The sequence below is a fragment of the Herpailurus yagouaroundi genome, unplaced genomic scaffold, assembly GCF_014898765.1.
Source record: "Herpailurus yagouaroundi ecotype Mexico unplaced genomic scaffold, PumYag 182, whole genome shotgun sequence".
In the NCBI taxonomy this organism is placed as follows: Eukaryota; Metazoa; Chordata; class Mammalia; order Carnivora; family Felidae; genus Herpailurus; species Herpailurus yagouaroundi.
In genome coordinates, this window is record NW_024412413.1 from 16203351 (window position 1) to 16228276 (window position 24926).

General features: G+C 47.8%; 1 protein-coding gene across 1 annotated transcript in view; it reads left to right on the plus strand.

The window, feature by feature from the left end:
- The window catches only part of NUAK1 (NUAK family kinase 1), a 71973-nt gene that overhangs the window by 41092 nt on the left and 5955 nt on the right, over positions 1–24926 (plus strand). Inside the window, exons 3-6 of the mRNA XM_040491012.1 lie at positions 10034–10185; positions 13260–13325; positions 22678–22797; positions 24604–24736. Coding sequence (XP_040346946.1) covers positions 10034–10185; positions 13260–13325; positions 22678–22797; positions 24604–24736 — 471 coding nt within the window. The remainder of the gene's footprint in view (positions 1–10033; positions 10186–13259; positions 13326–22677; positions 22798–24603; positions 24737–24926) is intronic.

Genomic DNA, 24926 nt, shown 5'->3' on the forward strand with positions numbered 1-24926 from the left:
GTTCGGAAATGCCTACAGTCGAAGCAGTTCACATTTTTCTTCTCAGGTTCGAGTGCCTTAATCCAGCTTTCTCAGGCAGCAAGCAGATCCTGACTGAGGCCTTTTTGAAGGCAGGGATGGCAGAATTGATCTAACAAGAGCTGTTGGTCATTAATTCTGCCCAGTGTTCCCATTCATTCATTCGCTCGTCTAGTCATTCATTCATTTGATCACTTATTACTTTCACAAAAATTTATTGAGTACTTATGTCCCAGGTACTTTGCCAGTAGGGTGAATATATATTTTATTGATCCAAGTGGGCTTCGATTTGAATGAGCCAGGTGCTCTTCTAGTTGCTATTATGTGACCTTGGGCTAGTGACTTAACCTCTCTGAGGCTCAGTTCTGTTATCTATAATATTGGGCCAGTAGCTCCATACTTTCTAGATAAGGGTGTGAGGATTAAACCAGATCATGAATAAAATTGCTAAGTACAGTGGCAGGTACATGCTTAATAAATATGCTTAATAAAGCATATTGATTATTCCTGATGTGGTGTTTAGGGCTCTGAGAGGTCTTTTCACGGCTAGAGTATCACCTTCTTTTGGGAGGTGCTAGAAGAGAAGGTTGAGGCCGGATCGCCTACATCAGGGATTCTGGATGCTGGATGCACACTGAAGTTTCATGGGGCGTCTGTAAAAAGTGCTGATGCCTGGGCCTCACCCCTGGGGATTCAGATTTAATTGGCCAGCCTGAGAAATATGGACTTAATCCTGCAACCAAGAGGAAATGAGCCCTGCTCTAGAAACGTGTCTTGGTCTGATCATTTGTCATCGGTGAATTCCAGAGAAGAACGTGTGTCTGGCAGTGATCCCCAGTGAGCAGTGAGCGATACCTTTGGGCTTGGGTTTACTTACTTAGCCATTTGGTTGCTGCCCTCATCAGGGACTCAGAGCCCCATGAAACAGTTTGTTGAACTTGGCAAAGTAGTGTATTATGCTTGTGTTTACTCTTTTGAACCCATGGCGAATCGCTGAGCATTTTAACACACTGCCTTTGCTGCCAGATTCGCAAGTTCCACGCGACGTCTCTGCAGACCGGATCCAAAAGTGAGGACTTTCCCTGGTTAATAACACAGCACCGGAGTTTTCTTCACTGTTAGTCAGACGAACGAGCTCTTCGGCCCTGAATCTGTCCAGCCACGTTTCTAATGAGTTTCCTATTAAGTTAGCTATTTGACCTTCAAGTGTATTATTTTCATTGTTTTCATTTGATTACACCCAAGTCATTTTTCTAGAGGCTGGAGATTAGAAATAAAACAACTAAAAACTAATGCTACTCCGTGGTTGTCCTGCCTCGCCCTCTTGGGTTTCCTGGAATTCAATATTTTCTAATGCCTCAAATAATACCACTTGTACTTGAAGTTAATTTTTAAAGAGAAAAAAAATGGAACCGTGTTGTCGTTTAATATAGGATCTTTGAACTTAAGTGGGATGGCTCTGCTAATTTGCCTCCGAGGTCAGCGGCATGTGTTGAGGAAGACGTCCCTGAGTCTTAGTCTTCTATTTCTCTGTTCTCCCACCTCCCTTTCATCCCTCAAGAGCACACATGTGACCTCAGGTGCAGATTTTGCCCATACATATCCTTAATAGTCCTGGATTTGATTCAGGCATGACTAAGACTCGCTCCTTAGTAATAACAGGCTAACACATGTACACGTGCTGTGATGATCTGCACAATGAGGATAGGTGATCTTCACCTTACCAGATGAGGAAACCGAGGCTCAGAAAGGTAAGGTAACTTGCCAAGGTCCTTCAGCTGGTAAGTGGCAGAGCCTGGATTTGAACCCAGGTAGCCTGGCTCAGGGAGTCAGGTTCTTAACTATGGTACTGTGTTGCATGATGAGGCAGATCAGAATTCAGAGTTGACAAGATAGTCCTGAACCATACATGGTGGAGCACACAATGGCTAGAAGGAGAGGTGTGATAACAGCAGGGCTGACTTTTCCACCCTGACTGCTGGTAAGGGTGGGATGAGCCCCTGTAGCAAAGCCCTCTGTGGGGAGGGGAACAGTAAGGTGGTCTTCACCGTGGGGAGAGGTTCTACTATACTCGTTGCCCAAACTGCATGCTTTTTTTTGGAACTTCACTGTGTCAAGTACAAGAGCCTTAGCATCAGTCTGGGGTGGTTCTGAGATGTTCTGATCAATTGTCAGGGCTCTCTCAGATTCAGGATTGGGTGAGTGTGTGTGTGTGTGTGTGTGTGTGTGTGTGTGTGTAACAAACAGGCCCGGACAGAGCAATAGAGAAAACGATCAGGGAGACTGTGGGGCATGGCTGATGAGTGTGTGGTGATGGTTGATGGAACGCATCACCTTATAGCCCTGCTTGTTTCCATGGAAATACCTCCAGGGGGTGGTTGTGGAAGGAAGATGGAGTCCAATGGCTGGACCAACATGGTGCCATTGATTCTCTCTCCCATGAAGCTCCTTCCTTTTTCCTGGCCACATCCCCTGCCCTCCTAGGATTTGTTATTGGGCTCCCAAGTAGCACTGACGGTCCTACCAGGAATGAATGGTTCTTGACAAGCCTTCTGCATCCTTTCTTCTGCAGGTAGCTCATACACTTTCTTACTATTTCTTCTGCCTTCTGTGGGGTCCACTGCTGGTAGTGGGTGGCCTGGTTGGCTATGGTTCTCCTTGCACATGCCAACCGACATCCAGAGAGAGTTTTGGTTTAAGAAAAGACAATTAGTGAACTAAAGAGCCTTTCATTGTCTAAGCCAGGAAACACATTGATTCAACTCTGACCAACTCATTGACAGTGGAGAGCTGCCAGCCCAGTTTAATTTTCTCGCTCTCACTGCCATGGGCTCTCGGACTTAAGGGATCAGAGGACCATTTTATGAAGCCATGAGCCCGTGAGGTGCTTGAAATTTAGTTCTGGGGAGGAAACTTTTGAAGAATGGATCTTGTATTGACTAAAGGGCCTATAATTAGGTTGCAGACAGTTCTTGCAAAGGAAAGATAACTCCATTTCTGAAATGAAAAATAAGCTACTTTCCATGAGGATCTTATGACCTTTAACAAGAGCACATCTCTGAGGAGTGGAACGGTGTGTCTGTTTGAGGTTTCAGGGAAGCAGTAAAATGCTGTCATGCAGGGAGGCAATCCCATGGAAAGAATGAACTAATTTCAGATATGGAGTTAATTGAAGGCAAAGGCATGAGGAGAATCCTGACTGGTCCACTCTAGGCCCTTGGCTTTGTCTTTGTCTTTTTTTTTATGTTTATTTTGAGAGAGAGAGAGAGAGAGAGAGAGAGAGAGAGAGGAAGAGAGAGAACATGAGTGGGGGAGGGGCAGAGAGAGAGGGGGACAGGGGATCCGAAGTGGGCTCTGTGCTGATAGCAGAGGCCCACTGCAGGGCTCAAACTCACAAACTGCGAGATCACGACCTGAGCTGAAGTCGGACGCTTAACCGACTGAGCCACCCAGGTGCCAAGGCCCTTGGCCATTTTGCTTCACATCGACAGAAACTAATGTTCCTCTTCTGACGTTACATGTAAACCAGAAAGACATCCTCCATTTTTTGTAACCTGCTCTCCACGGAGCATCCTGTGAAACGATTCCCACCCTCTCCCTTCCCAAGCCCGTCTTCTTCCCAAATGGCCTTGTGTATTTGGTTCTAAAATGGCTGGCGGATGGTTAAAATCCCAAGATCTCCTCACTCATCAGTGTTTCTCCCAGGCCAGAGCATTGTTTTGTAATACGCATTTTCTCGAGTTATACAAGTTGTGTTATTCCCCCCCGGGGGCAGCAGGAGGGAGTCGTTAGAGCTGGGTAATTAGCGTGGTTGTGAAAGCCAGACAATCAGAAGGCAGAGCTGGACTGTCAAACTGAACATCTGATGAAATTCCGAATTAATTTGGAGAAGTAGCTGTTGCTATAGTAACCAATCCCCACTCTCCCTTGAAATGGAAAATAAACAGAAAAGAAGAGAAATCATTCAAGTTGGTGTCTGGAAAGAAAGCCTTTCTGCGGGACGGTAGAAGAAAATGGACAGAGTTTGCATATCAGTCTGTGCAGAAACAATGGTAAAACCATCTCATGCAAGCAAAACTCTCAAGGCATTTTGGGTGGTCCAGTTCCATGCCTGTTTCTTTAGCAACCTTTTCAAGCCATTCGAGTTATCTCACAGATTTTTCTCTCTGATCATCTAGGTGCTTAAAGTCTGTATCACACAGGTTAGCACTTGATTTATTTTATAAACACTGCTGGTTGCATCCAGCTAGGTTGCAGCTCCTCAGGGCCAAAACAGTGCCTTATGTTGCCTTTGTATCCCCTTTAACTAAACAAAGCAAAAAGTGCTCCAGATGGGTAAAAAAGCATTTTCAGAAAAGCAGTGATGCTGGTCTCTTCAATGAAGGAGGCTCTTTATTGAGTATTATGCAAGGAAAGTAAATGGATGATGGTGGAAAGTGGTGGAGAGTCGTGGGAAGAACAGAAACTTGTAAGTCATATAAATTTGGGGTCAAATCCATATTGGTTACCCGCCCAACACAAATGCGTACAGATGAGCATCGAAAGACATGCACGAGAATGTTTACGGCAACACTATTCACCATGACCCGCACCTGGAAACAGCCCCAATACCCATCAACAGTAGAATGGACACAGCCCTGACATGCACAACGGAGTACTGGTCAGCAACGAGAGTGAACAATCTTCCATTACGTGGGACAGTCATGGATTATTCTTACAGTGTTGAGCTAATGCAGCCAGCCGGACACAAAGAAGATATACTGCATGATTCCATGTTTAGAAAATTGGCAAAATTTATCCCTGGTATTGACCGATATTCATCACGGAGGATGTTCAGCCTGGAGGATGTAGCCTTGCAGGGGGTCAGCCCTGTTGTTTCACCATCGGAGTGCCGGCTCCCTATTTATGAAGTAGCGATAATGTTAATACCTATCTCGTAGGATTGTGAGGATTAAAGGTGACAATCCCTGGCATGCAGTAATTGTCCACTAAGTGGTAACTATTGTTATCACAAATAAGCCTTCTGAGGAAGGAGAGATTACCATCTGACAGGGAAGGCTCTTGAGGGGAAGGGAGCTCTGGTCTATTTCTTAGGCCCAGGATCCTGGGTGCTGCCCTGTCCCTTGCTCCGTCCATTTATGATGGTTCTTCGCAATGTTTGGGCATATCTGACCCGCCCCCCCCCCCCCCCCCAGAACTCCTTGTGGGCATTCAAGGCCTCTGCGGCTCATTCATAGCCCTCCTCTCCTTTCTTGTCCCTTAGTTCCTAGCACCTGCCAACTGCCGCTGGTTCTGCTCCTGTCTCTGCCCTGGCTCATGCAGCTCCTTCTGCCTGGCCTGCCTTCCCCAGTCTTAACCTGGTAAAGTCTTCTCTCAATACCACCCCCCCCCCCGCCCCCCGTGCCATTCCCATCGCGGGTACTTTACAGAAGTGTATCGTTACACTTAAATCCTGGATCTGCAGCAAATGGACATGGCCCCGTGCTGTGGGCTGACTCAAGCTGAGCTAAGTTTCTATTCAGGGTTTTGATTTTCCTGGTAGGCCTGGCATGTCAAGGGCCATAGTTTTCCTTACCATTCTGGAGCCACTGGGCTTCTGGGTAAGACTGGCCAAGAGACACAGGCTTTCATTTTTCAGAAAGGAAACCCTTCCCAACTGGTGGAAAATAAGCTTTTGCTTAGTGACTAATAACATAAACACAGACAAGATTTCTGGGCTTATAAATAACCAGTTGTAAAAGTGCCCAAGGGCAGCGGCCCTTTTTGCAAGAAGAATGGCCAAGAGTTCCTATCGCCTCACTGATAGTGACCTTAACGTGGGCAAGGAGTCTGGGGCCAAGGGCGCGGAAGCTGGTTATTCTTCAGGACAGACCCCCAAGGCCTTGCTCTTTCTTATACGTTAGAAACCCTGGGGGCGCCTGGGTGGCGCAGTCGGTTGGGCGTCCGACTTCAGCCGGGTCACGATCTCGCGGTCCGTGAGTTCGAGCCCCGCGTCGGGCTCTGGGCTGATGGCTCGGAGCCTGGAGCCTGTTTCCGATTCCGTGTCTCCCTCTCTCTCTGCCCCTCCCCCGTTCATGCTCTGTCTCTCTCTGTCCCAAAAATAATAAACGTTAAAAAAAAAAAAAAAAAAAAAAGAAACCCTGGGCTCTTCTGGAAAAGATAGTACTTGATCTCTAAGGCCCTTCCTGCTTGAAAATTTTGTGATTCTGCGGCAGCCACAACACGTTTTAAAGAGCCATGGCAGCGGGGAGAGCGAAGTCGTAGGGTTTTATTTTGCAGGAGCTGGCTAAGAGGCAGATGAAGTAATTCTGAGGAGAGCTCCCGTTTATCGAGCACTGGCCGAGGCAGCACGCTGGAGGAGCAAGACCCGTGAGCTCACGGAGTGCCCTGTGTTTGACTGATGAGACCGAGGGTCCGGGGGTTCACGTACAGGTGTATTAGTGTAGTGGCTAAGAGCGTGGTGTGTGTGGTCAGACTGCGGGCCTCGGCCTGGCTCCGCCTCAGACTCTCCGTGGCCCTGGCAGTTATTAACCTGGGTGAACCCGGAATTTCTCACGTGTACAATGAGGATACTCATAGGACCAAAGCCATATGACACAATTCCTGCAAAACACTGGTCAGCTCAGTGCCAGCACACAGTAGCCTTCAGTAAGTGCGCTGTTACCAGAAGGGACTGGAAGCTTCATGCATATCAGCGTGCGGCCTCCTTGGTGAGTCATTGAGGTACCAAGTCTGGAACTGTTGTTTGCATTTAGCTAATCTAGGGTTGCAATCAGGGCCTTGACCCTGAGGCTTGGCTGTGCTGCTTCCTGTGGGAGGGGTGGGGGTGGGGTCGCAGAGCCCAGCATGGCCACTTGGACAGTTCTGTCACCCGCTGCCCGCAAGCCTGGCCAGCAACAGTTGAGGGGCCGATTTTATCACTTGGATATTTTATCATTCACCCATTGTTCCCCAGCCTGGCTCCTAGTTAGTTCCTCTGGATGTCAGGAGGGGTGTTGAAATGGCCAAATCAACCCGCCAAACTCAGAGTCAAAGAAACCAGACTCTCCTAGGGCGATCGAGCATTAATTAGCATTTTCCAAACATTTTGCCTACGTTTGATCGCAGAACCCTATTTTTCCTCCAGAGTCTCTTGCAGGACTGTGCTCCACAGCACATGCATCTGGAACCGTTCCCCGGCCCCCCTCTAAATACAGAAAGCCAGCTGAGGGGCAAGAGTGAAAGGCAGGAGACCAGTGAGGACGGGGCCTGCAGAGCAAGGGGTGGCTGGGGACGTCAGACAGGACAGGATCGAGATGTATTTTAGAGGGAGGCCTAGAAGGGCTTACTAATGGAAGCGGTGTAGGAAAATGTCCGGTGCAGTGAACTGTTGAAACGAGTGTGTTTATGTCTGCATGATACCAAGTCAGCCGATTGGAAAGAGACCGAAACGGTCCTGTGTCTGTACCAGGCGAGTGACCCACACCTTCTGATAGTCACTGAGGGGACCAGTGGTTTGGCCTCCCCTGGGGGCGCATCAGACTTTTGTGTGTAGGGGGGTGAGGCTCCGTCTTTATTCCCCTGTCAGGAACCTTCCCTCTTTCTTCCTTCCCCACCTTTTAAAGTTAGAAAGCCCGCCGTCCTGTCCAGGACATATCGCTCCATCATTTTTGGAGCCTGAGCCGTGCCTCCCGAGGCAGCTTTTCCAGTTTCCAAAGTTTATTGTTAATGACAAGGGCACAACAGGCTGAAATCCCTGGCAGGAGCCAAGGCTGCAGGGTACCCCGAGGCCAGCAGACGCAGAAGCGGCCAATTTTGTCTGGCTGTTCTCCTTCCTCCTCCTCCTTCCCCCTTCATTTTATCAGAGACGTTTGGCTGGACTTGAAGGAGCCAAGAAGGAACTGGAGGGGCTTGAGCTTCTAACAGCCAGTGACAAGGTGTGGGAGGACAGAGGACCCAGGCCTGGGGCATGTTCCAGTTCCATTCCGTTCTCATTGAGCGTATCTGGGAGTCTGGCTCCGTGCTAAGGCCCTGGGGTCCGATAATATCAATAGTCACAATACTAGCTAATGTCACTGAGCACATGCCATAAGTGCAGGCCTTGTTCTCAGCATTTAACAAACCCAGTGTCAGTAAACACTCCCAACAGTTCTAAGAAGTGCTTACTAACGTTATTTACATTTTACAGTTGACCAAACTGAGGCACAGAGAGGGCGGGCAACTCCCCCAGAGTCACACAGCAATTAAGAGGCAGAACCAGGAATCCTACTTAGGCATGTCTGATTCTAAAACCAAACGTTTTATGTCTAAAAGTCCAGACTCACAGTCCAGGCAGAGGAAATGGGTATGTAAATCAGCACATAAGTGTATGCGGTTTGAAAGTGATACACGTATTAAGTAGCCACCGTGAGGGGCAGAGGGAAGCAAAATAGAAGCCATATTTGAGTTCAATCTTGACAGACGGGCTGGAGTTTCCCAGACAGGTAAGACAGGGAGGAGTAAAGGCAGGGGGAAGGAGGTGGGAAACAGCAGTCATGGGGGGGGGGGGAGGAGAGAGAGAGAGAGAGAGAGAGAGAGATTGATTGTGAGAAACGACAAATGGTCCAGCACTGGTGGACATCAGGGGCCTGATGGGGGAATGATAGAGACTGATGAGATGGAGGGATGTAGGCAGGGGTCCTTCAGGGACGGTCTTGGGTACCCTACCAAGGTTTTTATACCATGTCCCTCGGGAGTGATGGCTTTCAAAACAATTATTCTTTATTTTGTCTTTGCTCAAAGGATGTCCATCTTTGTGAAAGCCTAATGGAGCCCAGATAGCAGCAGAGTGGCTTTGGTGCAGGTGGTGTCGAGGACCTAGTGCCTGTGCTTTGTGGCCTCCCCTGACCAGTACCCATGGGCATCTGCTTGATGCTCCCTCCCAAGGACTTAGTCTGGCAGAGTGTGAACATCACTGCTAGAGAGAGTATCAGGGTTGGGGAGAGAGAAGCGGTTACAAGCATTTTGGAAAACAAGTTCCCTGGTGGTGTGGGGGTTGAGTAGGAAGGGGCTGAGTCAGGGAACCCAGCCTGGGGGGGTGGTGATTGCAGTGGTCCTGACATGCCACCACGTTAGGCTATGGCATCACAGGTCCCCACCAAGGCCAGAAGCCAGAGGTGAGCCGTGCCCCAGTCTGGCAGCTCAGCCAAACTGTGCAAGTCACCGAACTTCTCTCGCTCTCAGTGTCCTCATTTTTCAATTACTGGTATTTCCCTGAAAGTTTGCTGTAAGATCTAAATAAGTCAGTACATGTGGGGCACTCAAAACCTTACAGGCGCCTGGCACAGAGTAAAGGCTATGTAATTATTTACTGTAACTGTCCAGAATGCATTTAGGAAGTTGTGAGCTCGCTCATTCGATAATTGTTCATTGAGCTCCCATGTCAGCTCTCTGGGTGCTGGGGATACAGCGGTGAATGAAATAGACCAACCCTCATTTACATTCTAGTGGGGGGTGACTAAATCAATAAATATGCAGAATACACGGAATAGGGCTAGGAAGGGTCCACAGGACCACACAGGACCTGGTGGGCCACATTTGGAACTTTGGGTTTTATTTTGAGTGAGATGGAAAAGTCTAGAAGGTTTTGAGCAAAGAGGTGACAAGTCCAGCCACCCATTTTGGGCTCAGAGTAGCTCGTGAGGTCCAGGTCGCTGGTCCATATCGAATGGTTAATAGATGGTAGTTGTTTGTCGTACAGGGGGCTGTTCTGGTGGGCGGGGCTTAGGAAAATGATCCTGATCAAGGGCAGGGGGCCATCGGAGGAGAGAGACATCTTTCCCTTAGGGTTACAGAGGTGTGTCCAGTAACAATAGCGTGATGTCATCATCTACCTGGCCGGAACACTCGCCCAGCCCCTCGTGACGTGGAATGGCCTGACTGCTGTCTCTTGGCCCCTGCTCAGTGACATCTCCGTCGTCCTCCCTCGCACCCTCCGCGGTCATAAGTGAGCTTGTTGGATAAACAGGGTGTTTGTGTGTTGCCGTTCCCCCCACAGTGTTTGAGAACAAAGACAAGATTGTGATCATCATGGAGTACGCGAGCAAGGGGGAGCTGTACGATTACATCAGTGAGAGGAGACGCCTCAGCGAGAGGGAGACCAGACACTTCTTCCGCCAGATCGTCTCCGCCGTGCACTATTGTCACAAGGTATGGCTGCGCCCTGCCGGGGCTTTGCTCACAGATGGTTTTGATGGTGCCACGTGATCCTTTTCATAGAATTCAGGTGATATCTGTTCATTGTCATGTGCATGGACAGCTTATAAAATAGAAGAAAATCACCATCCCCCATGATTCCAGAATCCAGGCATAGCCCACAAGTGACACTTCTGTGCATTGCTTTCCAGTCTTTTTCCTCCTACTCCTAACATCTATTTTTTTATTCGAATTTCTTATTTTGAATAATTTTAGAGGCACAGCAAAGTTTCCAAGATAATACAGAGAGCTCCCATTTGCCCCTCATTCATTTTTATCCTAATGGGAACATTTTACATTACGGCAGTACATTTGTTGAAACCAAGATACTAACGTTCAGGCATTGGTGTTAACAAAACTACAGATTTTATTTAGAATTCACCAGTTCAGGGGCGCCCCCGCCCCGCCACCATGGCCTTTCTCCATTCCAGGATCCAGAGCACTACAGTATGTGTATTTTTTATATTGGTGTCTTGCCTTTTCACTTAGTATTTTAATGTAAAGCATTTTCCCACATTACTAAAAATTCTCTGTAATTATTGTGATTGTTGGCCATTTAGGCTGGTTCCAATTTCTGGTTAATATATTGTAGTGATTGCTGTTTTTATATATTAACCTCTTCCACTCATCTGAATGATTTACCTGAGGGATATTCCAGAAGTGGAATTACTAAGCCGCTGGTTGTGAACTTCCTGTGCTCTTGGTATCTTTCCTCAAAGGTTACGTACCTACACGTACGTTTTATTGCAACACGCCTATATGGGATGTGCTCATGATACAGCCAGGTTGGCTACCCTTTGTCTCTGGAGAAGGAAATGAAGGGCACAAATGATTCCAAGACGTATTTCAGCCATCATTGTTACTAATTATGTTAATCATGATCCCATCCTATTCATGCTGTTTATTTCAGGAACATTCTTTCACTTTGAGGACAATAGTGACTTGAATCCAACATGGCGTCCAAAATAGAGTCAGCTTCTTCATTCAAATGATTGCCACATGGGGCCTTCTGGCTTGTTAAATATTCTGGTTAATTGAGAGTGGCTCTGTAAGTAATTAGAAGATGATTATTCAGGGGCGCCTGGGTGGCTCAGTCAGTTAAGCGGCTGACTTCCACTCAGGCCATGATCTCATGGCTCAGGAGTTTGAGCCCTGCATCAGGCTTTCTGCTGTCAGCACAGAGCCTGCCTCAGATCCCCTGTTTCCTTATCTCTCTGGCCCTCTGCTGCTGGTACTCTTTCTTTTTCTCAAATTAAACATTAAAAAAATTGAAAAAAAAATTGATAATTCAAATCTAAAACCTTTAATCCACATGAACACTGTTGGACTTCACTTTGCTGACTCCAAAGGCACCGATCAGATCAAACAGTATTTTATGCTTTATCATCAGGCATCATCTTAAAGCACTACAGATCATATTTTCATTATTTGTAGTGGGTGAAGACTTAGGCTTTTGTATGAATGGGGCTTTATCAGACTCATTCCATCTTACTATGAAAACTAAGAATGCAATAATATAAATCAAACTGCTCCCAATATTTAAAACTAGAGAAAAATGGGGTAGCTTGTATTCTGTATCTTTCCTCCAGGAGCCTTGGTTTGTATATTTCTGAATTCAAAACACACCCTTGAAGTTTTGTGTTAGAAAAAGCGTAGCAGAAATACAACTTTTGTGTCTTCAGCCAGTGCTTTTGGGGATATTAGGAACTGTCAAATGGAAAGGAAAATAAACAATAAAGCACCAACTATAAACATGCAGATTCTGAACTAAAGAAATCTTTTTTTTTTTTTAAGTTTATTTACTTTGAGAGAGAGAGAGAGAGAGTGCATACGGAAGGGGCAGAATGAGAGGGAGAGAGAGAGAATCCCAAGCTTCCGGCAGTACGGAGCCTGATGTGGGGGCTCAAATTCACAAACCGTGAGATCATGACCTGAGCTGAAATCAAGAGTCTGAAGCTTAACCGACTGAGCCCCCCAGGCTCCCCTAAAGAAATCTTGAATGAAACACTAAGAACTTCTAGCCAGTTGGTTTGCTTACAACAGCAGCTTCGATTGCAAATGCCCTTTATGCCGAATGATATTAAAAACTCACTCCCTGCTGTTTGTGCACCCAGCCCAATGTAGCTGGTTGTCTCAGTTCCACCTCTCTGCCCACGCCCACCCACCTCTTTAAAAGATCATTGGGTTTTACAAAGGATCATGAGTACTAGTTGTTACTGCTGTATAGACCAGCAGTCTGTTGGTTAATGACTGCTTTTCACCCTCTGTAGGCTAGCAGCCTGTCACTGCACTTCAGCGTCCAGCCTTGCCAGAGTTGGCTTGAATGGAAAGGTCACGTAGGATGGCAGGGACCCGTTTTGGTCAGTCCAGTGGCTAGGGTCTCATTGGCCCCTCCCACTGCCTCCCATCACCTGAGTCCTGCCAGCAGAGAGGGACTTATTGAACCTTCCCTCCCAGCTGCTTAGGAAATTTCCATGGGGGTGTTACTGTTCTGCTCTGAACAGATCTGGATTAGTTTCATGGGTCATAATAGATTGAGCAAGACCCCTTTCCAGCCTTGGGCAGGCAGGCAGGCAGGCAGGCAGGCAGGCAGACAGACAGACAGACAAGCCAGGTCTGTGAGCCCCACTTTCTGAGTCTCCAGCAGAGATATCTGCTTCTTCCCTGGGAAGCACACTACAGACAGACATTGTTTGTCCCTGCCTGCGACTATATTGCTTTCACACAGTGGAATTACATTCCGACAAAGAATCCCCCTGCTGTTTTACAGGCTCTGAGGGAGAATGGATTCCAGTCATTTTTCCCTTAACCACACAGCAAGTGACTAATGCTCTCCTGTCCCTGGTCATTGGCTGGCGGAGAGCTTCATGACAGTGAGAAAGGCCCTGAAGGTTGGAGGCGAAGACCACCGGGCTGGCGCATTTCTTTAATCTGTCAAATCGTTCCCTTTGCTCCCCGGCTCCTGCTCCCTCTTTCTTGATCTCATCCCAGCCATCCCATTCAGTCCCCTGCCTGTGTTCTCGTTTCAGAACGGTGTGGTCCACCGGGACTTAAAGCTGGAAAACATACTGCTTGATGACAACTGCAATATTAAGGTAAAGCTCGTGTCTCGTTGATTGATAATACAGAGCCTGGGGATTGTGGCTGGTGGGGCTCAAGCAGCCCCAGGCTGCAGCCCAGAAGTCAGGCATCAGGAGGCTTCTGGGTCCTGCCCTGGCAGGCAGGTGCAGGCAGTCATGGGGCTTAAGCCATCAGTTCAGTTCGAACACTGAGATTCAACAAGCATTTCTCCAGCTCCAACTGGATGCCAGACATTGATTTTCACGCTGGGATGACTACAATACAGTCCCCGTCCCCAGGAAGCTCATGGTCTATAATCATCGCCATAAAAACACTTAAGACAGTAACAGGTTGCACGTGTTACTGATATGCAACTTGCCTGATATCACTTCCATTTAATCTTCCCAACCCTGTGACACGGGCACTGTCATTTACGTCATTTCACAGATAGGGACATGAGGCACAGAGAAGTTAAGTAACCAACCCAAGGTGACACAGCCGTAAGTAGTGGAGTTGGGGTGTGAGCCCATGTCTGCGTGACTCCTGAATGCTTGAGTTGCCAGCAGGGTCCCAGGTTATGGAAGAGTTGGAACTCCTTCCCTGCCACCCTCCTGTCACTGCCATGCCGCCTCCGTCGCCCTCCCAACCCTCCCACCCCCGTAGCCAGCCTTGGGACTGGGCAGCTGCCGGACAGGATGATGGCCTGTGTGCCGGGAAGGAGCATACCATCAAGGGATGGGCGTACTTTTACGGAGAGTGTTATTGCTGGCTGCCGCTGGAGCTGAAGCAAGCTCTCCCGGCCAACGGGGTTCAAGTGCCTCCTGCGGAGCTCTCTGAATGTCCTTTTGATCACGTCTGCAAAATAAGCAAATACGGTTTCAAAATAAACGGAGCCCGCCGCATGGGTTTCATTATGAAATGGCCTCAGTACTCCCGCCACCAGGGGATCCCTCTAATTGGCCGCTGGTGACGTTAGTGCCTCATCCCTGGTCCCGGGACAAAGCATGGGAATGACCTCGCATCGTCCCCTCTTTTTGTTGCTGTTGCTTTCATTTGAGGGGGTGCATCACAGGGAGACTGTTTCCTCTCTTGGAGTTTGGATTCTGTTTGCAGATCATGGTGGCAACCATGGGTTAGCATCATCCTTTGAGAGGCTCCCAGAAGCCATGTTAGGGTGACGTCTTGTTTTTGCGAGTAGTGGACTGTGGTCACACATTTCTGTGTTAGTCCACAGAATAAGGAGGGAACAATTGATCAAACAATTTCTTCCTAGGATCAGGCGGTGCAGTCTCAAGGTCTCTCCCTTTCTGGCAAAGTGGCTGGATTACTCTCGTAGGAGCACTGACTGTGTGGTTGGAAAATTCTGTCCTGCGTCGCTTACTAGCTGTTTGCCATCGGGAAAGCCACTTCATCCTGCTTCTATGACTATAAAACGGGGTAACCGTGATGCTCACAGGCTTGTTTTGAGGACTAAGCGAGATACCCCGTGTGTAGCTTCATACATTGCTGAGCACCGTGCAGTGAGTCAGGGTTCAGAGCGGCGGCTTCGGAGTTGGGTAGCCTGGAATTTGAATTTGAACTGCAACTCTGCCCCTTACTAATGGCGGTATTTTGGATAAAGTACTTGCCTAAGCCTCAGTTTCCTTGTCTGTCCAGTAGGGATGCTGGTCCTGTCTCTGGGGGTTGTTGTCTACTTGTACAATTTTACTGTGAGGACTTCCTGAGCAATTACCATGTGCCATGCCTTGTGCCCAGTCCTGGGGAGTCCATGGCAAATGTGAGGATTTTAGACCATATATACTCAGAGCACTTGGCACTCAGGTCTTCGTGTCCGAAGCACCCGTGCAAATGGTTGGCCACCGGAGAGGACGTTGAACAGGGAGTCAGCTGCTGGGAAGGTGCCTGGGTCCTGGGGAGTGGTGGCCAGGCCATGGCTACATAATTGGGTTCTTGTCCGAGGGACACATTTCTAAGGGTTTGTGCCTTCCACCCTGGTAACTTTCTCAGCGATTCGATTCGTCCTGCCACCTGTCCTGGGAGCTCTCGAAATGAAATGTAGTCTTTACAAGGCCTGGAATGTGAGCCTCTGGCTTGGGGATTGGCTTCTGTGGGACAATGTGACCTCTTGGTCCCATGATGTAGTCCCAGAAGTGATAAGGCACATAGCTTCCTATGGAGTCATAGAATTTCCCAATGGAGGAGAAGAATAGTTAGAATTCTGAAGGCAATTGTTCTGGGAACAATGGTGCAGGAGCCCAGGGGAATGGCTCATGCAAATGAGCCATAGGGCAGTGGGGTTGGGCCTCAAGGCTCCCAGGACTGAGCCCTTCAGTCTGCGCTCCCTGTCCTTTGTGTAGGTGAATAGCAGATGCACAGAACGTTAATAAAATTGAACTGTCGGTCATGTTTTTTTTCCTTGTCTTTTCGTTAAGAATCTCTACTCCTGGCATTGCCCAAGGTGAAACACACAAGCATGGGCCCACGTGCGCGCCGCCCCCCCCCACATCCGCACAGAAACCAAACCTTCCCATTCCCCAACACGAATTTTTCCTTCTGCTTGTTCAAGGGATGCTGCTAGGATCTGAGAATCCTAGAGCTTGAAGAACGTTGAGGGTCATTTTCTGACCCCCTTGTTTGCATGATGAAGGCCCAGGAGGTCTAGGTGACATGCCCATGATCATGTGCAGTGAATCCACGTGGGCTTTCTGTGTCTCTGTTTCTGCAGAGTGTGGCCCAGCACTTGCCACTCAGCGGGTACCCTTAAGCTGTTTGGGTTTGGGGTGAAAGGATGACAGCCAGGATTACAACTCCCATGTTTGACTTCTGGGCAAATTCTCTTTCATCATTTCACACGCACTCCCAAGGTTTTTTTTTTTTTTTTTTTTAAATACGTTTCAGCTGGTGTTGATTTGTCTTCCGGCTGTATCTGCCTGGCTCTTCTCTTCCTGACTCAGCACTTTGCTGGAAACATACTTAGAAAGGGCATTGGTGGCAGAGGCAGCAGACACATGACCACACACCGGCCTCCGTGTTCTGGAGAGCCCGTGGCATCAGCGTCTGGACCGGAGGGAGAAAGCCAGTGGTATAAGAGCAGCCAGGTCCCTCTCACAGCCCCCGCTGGTGCCTCCCTAGCCTCAGTTCCGATTCCTTCTCCGGGATTCCAAGGCTGGGGGTGGGGGAGGGGGGCTTTGGCCCAGGAAGCCTCTAAGCATGCTGCTGGTTTAAATGTGACCCATGCCGCTGCACTTTGGTGTGAGCCAGGTAACTCGTTGTCCCCTCTTCTCTGCCTGATGTTGATTTGCAAAGGGCACATCTGGCATCGGAAATTATTTATCGGGCCACTGTGAGAGGGCGTGGCTTCTAAAAATATTCACATAGTCTGTTGGCAGAAAGAATGAGAGCAATGTGCCTCTTTGGGTTGCATTCCGTACTGCGGAGAGGCCTGTTAAAGCCTCTGTGGAGTAAGCCTATGTCTACTAAAATAGACGCCCGGCATAGCAGTAATTTGCAATTAATAAAAATGGGCCAGATTCACATCCCACTCTCTGGGAGAATGGAATGCTGACAATTCCCATAGAAGGGTCCTGTAAAAATGCCTTGAAGTAAGAGGTCCAAGCACTGGGGTCAGCTCGCCTCCTCAAAGAGGGCTGGGAATTTGGTGAGCTCCCAGGGCTCAGAGTAGAGGGGCATAGGGGAGATGGCCTGTTGCCCCTGATGACAATGGACTCAAAGCGGCTGCGGACAAGAAAAGAAATTTGAATGGCTAGGGCTCAGATGAGATAGAAATCTCTGAGGCTTCACAAGGCCAAATGGGGCAGCCCAGGATATGGCCTCTGGACTTTGATTACATGCGTGTGAGAACTCTGCATTTGTGCATTAATTAATCTGTTCATTTGTTCACTCACCCGTTTACGTGTGTGTTTGTGTATATGCGTGTCTCCGTGCGTGGCTGCATTCACTCATCTATTTCCGCACTTACTTGTTGAGCAAATTGAGTATGTCCTATGGGCAGTACATATTCGACCACAGACATGTGCTAAGTTCCTACTGTGTACCTGGCCCTGTGCTGGATGCTGGGATTTAAGAGTGAACCAGAGGGCCAGGTCCTTATCTTCTCGGAGCTCGGAATCTCACAGTTGTTAAGCTAGCATAATGAGCCATGAGAAGGATATAGAGGTGAGTGAGGAAGATAAGGTACTGAATTTGACCTAGAATTCCAGCTGGGGACACAAGCAACAGACGAACAGATATAGAATGTAATTGTCTGGTGGTGAGGACAATCTGGCTTTTGCACACGTGGTTCCCTGTGTTTGGAATGCTCTTCCCACTGCTCTTTGCCTACCCCTCCTTTCAGTCTCAGCTTGAATGCCTCTTCTTTCAGGAAGCCTTCCCTGATCCTCCTTTCAAGACCAGATGGTCTTGCTATGTGCCTCATAGTGCCCGTATAATGTGCTCTGGAAGTGCTGAGCAGGAGGTAGTGATTCTGTTAATTATAAAAGGACCAAAAAGCCTTTGCTGAGGCAGTGGTGATTGAAATGGGTTTTGAAGGATGGGTAGGAGTTTGATAGAAATGTGCTGACAGCCTTCTACAGGGAAGGGGCAGCAAGCACAAGAATAGCGCACGGAGGCTGGGGAAGGAAAGTGATCTTCATTGAGCCTCTGCTAGAAGCCGGAGTCCTGTGCCGGACCTGCCACATGCCTTACATCATTTGGATCTCAGAATGTCTCCACTGGGGTGGGTCTGATTATCCCCATTTTACATATGAGGAGGTTCCTGCAGCTGATATTGGCAATGGGGCTGGCTGCAAACCTAAGGCCACTGCAAACCCAGGCACCTGATAAATTCTGCCTTCTACCACTACGACCCAATTTTGCCCCAAATCTAGGCGAGCATCACACACGGGCACTTTTTTGGCCTTTGCTTCAGTCTGCCTTGCCTTGTCTGCAGGCAGCTTGTAGACAGTTGTTCCTAGGAGGGACTCTCCAAGAGCTGTTGGTAGCCACCGGCCAGGCTGCCGGAGTCATGATGGCCAGGGCAGCTGTGTAGGGACGCCCCAGTCGAGTGTGTGGTGAGCCGTGATGGGTTGCTCATTAGCATCCCCTGAGAAGCTGCTTCTCGGAGGTGCTCTCAGTTAAGAGCTTTCCCAGGTCACTTGGGATTGGTCATCTCCCAGCTGGTGCGGAAGCTGCCGACCCTCGGACCTCAGTGGAGCAGGGAAGGATTAACGAACCGCCTAAATTCAGTGCTGGTAAGCAGTAGGGCTGGGATTTGAACCCAAACCCTCAAACCCTTCATCCCTTACTTCTCCCGTCGTGCAGAACAGCCTCCCACCCTGGGCATGCCTATTCCAGAATTGGGTGATGGTAATTTCCCTTTGGCTCTTTGGTGGGCACTGTTTCTTAGGAAACAATTGTTAAGCAGACCAAACCACCAGCAACATCATGACGGCTGTAATCTAGAGTCTGTCGTCCCAGGACTATTCCAAGGGCTTCTCATGCCTGTTCTCTCTCATGCAGCTTTCCGAGGTGGGTTCTATTATTAGTCCCGTTTTGCAGGTGAGGAAACTGAGTGACGTGGCAGGTCCCACCCATCACCCACTAGTGCCACGTCCACGGTCAGCCCCAGATTCTTCTGATCTGTCCAGTCTGCTGCACTTCCTCTTAGACACTGCAAATGACCGTCAGACCATTGCTTCCAACACCCTCCTCGTCAGCATTTTCCCCCAGCGTTTACCCACCGGCAAGCAGATACTTCCTTTCTCATCCTGTGAGCTCACAGCGATTATTCACAGAGACCCAGGGTTAACCACCGCCCCTCCCCTTTAGGTACCGCGTATAAGTGGAGCCATATAATATTTACCCTTTCGTGTCTGGCTTGTTTCACTTAGCTGGGAGTCTTCAAGGTGCATCTGTGTTGTAGCGAGGCTATTTGGAAATGTGAATAATCACTTCCTACCGTATCTTTCTACCTTTGATTTTTATCCAGCAGAACATCCCTCTAGAATGGCTTGATAATAACAAAAACTCCAAAAATTAAGGACCTGCGTGTTGTCTTCTCAGATTCTTTTCTGGGGCCCAGGCTCAACGGGTATTGGCCCAGTGGGGGGACGTGATTTTGAGCCGATACGGCTCATCACAAGAAACAAGAAACAAGAACAAGCCCATCACCAGAAAAAATTCAAAGTAGTTACCTTCTCCAAAGGTTACTGATGTGTCGGCAAAATACCACTTTAATTCGGTTATTTTTGTTTTATTATGTTTAAAATCACTATTTCCAAAATTTCAGGTTTTTCAAATTTCCCAGATTTTTTTTATTACACTGTCTTCATGGTTTCTGCCTTTCCCTCGTATCTTCTGTGCTATTTTACTTCATAGTTTTATTTTGTTCCGTTCACTTGTAAAAAATGTATTAATTTGAAAAAGGGGCCTTAAATAATTTCCTGAACTGGAAGGCCAGTATTGTTTTGAATATCGTGAGGTTGATAAAGCTATGGATACAGATTTAATGGTGCGGAGCAAATATTTATGGAGGCCCAACTCTGTGCCAATGTCTGTCCTAAGTATTTTACATACTTTTTGTCATGTAATTTTCACCATGACACTGTGGAGGTGGGTACTGTTCCTAACTGTATTTTATTTTATTTTATTTTATTTTATTTTATTTTATTTTGTTTTGTTTTAGAGAGAGAGAGAGTATGAACTGGGCAGAGGAAGAGAGAGAGAGAGAGAGAGAGAGAGAGAGAGAGAGAGAGAGAGAGAATCCCAAGTAGGCTCCTTGCTGTTGGTCCCGAGCCTGACACAGGGCTCAGTCTCATGAACCTTGAGATCATGACCTGAGCCAAAACCAAGAGCGGGTCACTCAACCGACTGAGCCACCCAGGCACCTCCCTACCTCCATTTTACAGATAAGAAATTGAGGCTTTGAGAAGTTTTAACCAGTGGCCATTTCTGCTCTTATAGTCGATAGACACTCCCGATGGTATGAAATCTTAGAGCTGGAGCCTAAGTTTAGGTGGTTCAAGGTTTAAGAACTCTGTGTGTGTGTGTGTGTGTGTGTGTGTGTGTGTGTGTGTGTGTGTGTTTGTGTGTTGATTAATATTTCTTTTCCGTTGAAGTGCCAAGAACACGGGGCTAATCTACATTTCTATAAATCTTCTGTCAGTGGCAATGACAGTTTTACTGGGCAAGGCTGATAAGCATCAGTCTGAGAGGACGGGAGGGGTCCCTAACATAAACATGCTTCTCAGGACAGCTGCACAGAAAGCAAGGGCACCCAGACTTAGAGAAGTCTGGTGTGAGTGTGTGCGTGCAGGGATTTGCACGCCATGGTGGTGGGTGCCTCTCATGCATGTATTTGGCAACCGTGGACATCGCGGGGTAGGAAGGGGATATGTTTTCCTCGGGACGCACACTGCGCTGTGTCTGCACCTTGCCTTGGCTGCAGTTGCAGAGGCCGAAGCCCTGGGACTTTGGGGCAGGCCCCAGGGCATCCAGCCATTCCCTTCCTTTCCTGATCCACAGGGCACACTTCATGAGCTTCCAACCAACTTCCTGCAAGCAAATCGGAGGCCTTGATAAGAAAGTGGAATTCAGGGCAATTAAGTGCAATGTGAGCCCAGAGAATGCGTTTTCTGAGCGTGGTTATACACCAGCTGCTTTCAATGACATTCCATTCATTCATTCAGGGACAACTTTTAGAAAATAGCCTTATTCTGGGGGCTGCATTCAAGACAGAGCCTCAGCGCCACTGGGGCCAGGCTGAGCTCTGCGCATGTGAATCACTCAGCCTATTTATAAGCCCCAAATGGAAATCGGCTCGGAGAATGGCAGAAGCTCAGCTCGGAAGGCTGGGGCGAAGCTTGCAGATTATCGGGGGGTGGTCTTGTGCACGCAGTGGACTGAAGCTTTAGAGGCACGGGGTTTCCCTGGCCGCCTACTAGTCAGCTCTCCTGAGATGCATCACCTCGTCTCCTTAAACCCGTTTCCTCATCTGTTTAAAGAATTGTGTTTAAATATCCATAACATGAAATTTGCCACTTTAACCATCTTTTTAGCTGCACAGTTCAGTGGCATGAAGTACATTTGCGTTGTTGTGTAAATGGGGTTTTGGATGAGATTAGAGAAGGGGAAAGTGCTCAGAACAGTGCTCGATACTTGGAGGTTGTTCAGTAAGTGGTGCAAGTTTCCTCCCCTCCTTCCCCTTCCCCTTCTTCTTCTCTTTCCTCTTTCCTTCCTTCCTTTTCCCCTTCTCTCCCTCCTTCTCCACCTCCTCCTCCACCTTCTTCATTTTTCTATTAATTACCTTGTGCTTTTCAAAATATTTTGCCTATTGGCGTGACAAGTATTCGTTGGGTGGGGAGGGAAGACGTGGAACATGCAACCTGCCTCGGGGACTGAGTCTAACAGGCAAGGGGAAGTTATATATACGGCATGTGTGTATACATACGTACATAAATGTACATTATCTGTATATATGGGTGTGTATTTATGCGATGTATATATTTATGCACGATGCACACACGCATACACACACAGAGAAGAGTACTGCCATAGAGGGTAATGAAACCAGGACAGAAGACAGTGATTCTAAGGGATGTGCTGTACCAGAGAACCAGGGTTGGGTAAAACATTTGCGTGGAGCTTGAAGACTTAAAGGTTTACACTCATGTTCTCATCTGGATTGATTTTTTTTTTTTTTTTTTTAAATTCTCACAATAATCCTGTGATCCAGAACAGGAAAGGATCCTGGGTTCCCATTTTCTGGTGGTTCAACTCAGAGTAGCTAAGGGACCTGTTCCATGTCACACAGAGGGCTGGCGGCAGAGCTTGGCCTGATTGTACAATGACTCAAAATCCAGGGCTCCGGGTCCATTTCATCTAGGGTCACAAGGTTTGGCAAAATACGGTTCTGGTCAGAGTGCGGGCAGATGAAAATGCCGGGGTATCAGCGGCACTGGTCGGGGTTTTCCAACGTGTGATACGCTCTGTGGGTGCAGAGTGAGTTTAGCTGGGCCACAGATGGGCGGTTTCCAGATTAATAGTTGTGTACTTCGTTGTGCATCAGAAACGTTAAGCCAGTGATTTCCTGGGTGTTTCTCAGGGCAGGCCTAAACTGCAGTGAAGATAAAGGCCACGCGGGGAGTAATTTTGAGTAAGTAAGAGAGCATGTAGTGGGCGGATGTGACAGAGTTGTGGTGGGTGGCAGGGACTGCAGCTGGGAGTCCCTGGCCCGGTCCTGTGGACTCCTTCCTTTATGAAGACTAAGGACCGGAGAGAGAATGGTGACCCAGCCGCAGACCCACGCAGGCGCCCTCGTGCTCAGATGATCTACTGTAGACATTCACTGGGACACTAACAGGCCCCCCTTTGCCTTGCTTCTCTTTGTAGATTGCTGACTTTGGGCTTTCCAACCTGTACCAGAAGGACAAGTTCTTGCAAACGTTTTGCGGGAGCCCGCTCTACGCTTCTCCTGAGATTGTCAATGGGAGACCTTACCGGGGGCCAGAGGTGAGCAAGCTGCTGGTGCGTGGGGGGTGGAGGCAGGGGAGGAAAGGGAGGAGGGAGGGTGAGAATTGGATCTAAGCAATACTTAAGAACAAACAAACAAAAAAGCATGCCATGCAAGAAGACTTTTCCTTATATGATTATAAAAGCCATAATGTAGACACCTGGGAGAAAATTTGAGAAATCCAGAAGATAAAGTTACCTTAACATTTTTGTGACTTCTCTTTTAGACTTTTTTCCAATGTAGATCTCTGCATTTCAAAAAATAATTTCAGTCATTATATATATGTGTATACATATGTGTGTCTGGCTTTTTGTTAGCTTAAAATCATATTGTGACATTTTCTAAATTTGTTATTACTTAAAAGCGTGGTTTCTGATAAAGACATGTTTTATTGTACGAATATACCATAACTTAATCACTTCCCTAGATTTAGACAGATTGTTTTTAGTTTTTCCCTGTTAGGACAAATCAAAAAACAAACCCCCAAACCCCTAACTCTGCAGTGACTGTCTTTTAGCATGTATTTTTGACAGCATGTATTTTTGATTAAGGAATTACAGTTTTAACTGCACCTTCTAATTCACGAGAAATGTGTTTATTTCTTTATATGCCTAAAGGCTCTCAGGGCCACTGTGAGAGATGCGTATGTGTAAATGCTATTTTGAAAATGCGTGAGTTGTGAGTGATTATTCTCTTTAAAAGGAAGGTTCTCTTTATGGAGAGATCCACCCGCTGGTTATCCCTTAAATAGCAGCTGCTCAGTGGGTTGAAATGTTTCCTTCCAAATATTTATCTCTTTGAGAGTGTTTGAAGGCAAGGCTGAAGGGTGAAAGAAGGATGCCAAGGCCCCCTACCAATTGTAGTGAAGAGAAAGTCTTTCTAAAATAAGAGTGTAAGGAAGGAGCATCAGACTCAATTTACAAAACTCTAAAAACCTGACACACTACATTTATCAGAGGTAATAAATGCTTCTTTGATCTTCGATGATCGCTTTCCAAGGTTCTAAGCTGGCAGCCTGCGATCTGGCCAGCAAGCAGGCTTTATTTGGCCACATTAGTCTTTCTAAAAGAAAATTGACCAAACCTTTAATAATTGGGAGATTTCACATCAAAGTCCAGTTTCTGACTTCTCCTGAAAAACCAGAGGATCTGGCAGTGCTGGGCTCGCCTGGCTATGTGAAAGCAGTTTGCCAAGGGGAGGCTGCCTCTGTAAGGTGGATCAATGCACTCTACAGTTTGTCTCCGTCCCCAGTGCTCCACGTCATACCCCAGATTCTCTCTTGCTTTGTTCATGTTTGTTGCGTGCCTGGCTCTCATAAGCATTTGAGTCTTTAGCCCCTGACCCATCTGAAGAAGGTGCAGGAAGGAATTGATTCCTGGATTAAGAGTGAAGGGTCCTATGACCCAGTCTTGTACCCATCACGTTGGCAGAGAGGGGCTCTGGGGAAATATCGTTTGGCTTTCTTATGCCTCAGTAGTCTCATCTGTCAAATGGGGTTGAATATAATCCAGGCCCTACCTATTTCACATTATACTGAGGATCCAAGAAGATAATCTTTTTAAGAAAATTCTCTCGTAGATTGGTACTGTCGGTCTCTTTTGGAAATGGAAAGGTCAGGCTCTGAAGCAGCCCACAGCTGCCTTGCCTATAGTTGTCAGGCTGCGGGCGGGAACCTGTCTACAAGGGGCTACATTCAGTTCCTGGGGTCGTTGTGGGTGGCTGCTCACAGGCAGTGAGGCCGATGGATTGGAAGGCATCCTGGAACCTGCTTCTGAGCTCCTGTATACCCCGTCTCTCTGCTCCAGGTGGACAGCTGGGCCCTGGGCGTGTTGCTTTACACCCTTGTTTATGGAACGATGCCCTTCGATGGTTTCGATCACAAAAACCTCATCCGGCAGATCAGCAGTGGAGAGTACCGGGAGCCCACGCAGCCCTCAGGTGCGGTGCCCTTGGAGGGTTAGAGGTCGAGCGGGAGTGGTTGGCTGTCCTGCCTTTGCTCACACTTGCTGCTTCTGTTTGAATGTCTATAAGGAGTCTCCTGTTTTTCCTCTTCAGATTTTTGCCTTTTGGCAAAGCTGGCTTGATAACTCTGCTCTGCCCAAACCTTCCCAAATGGAATTTCTAGAGC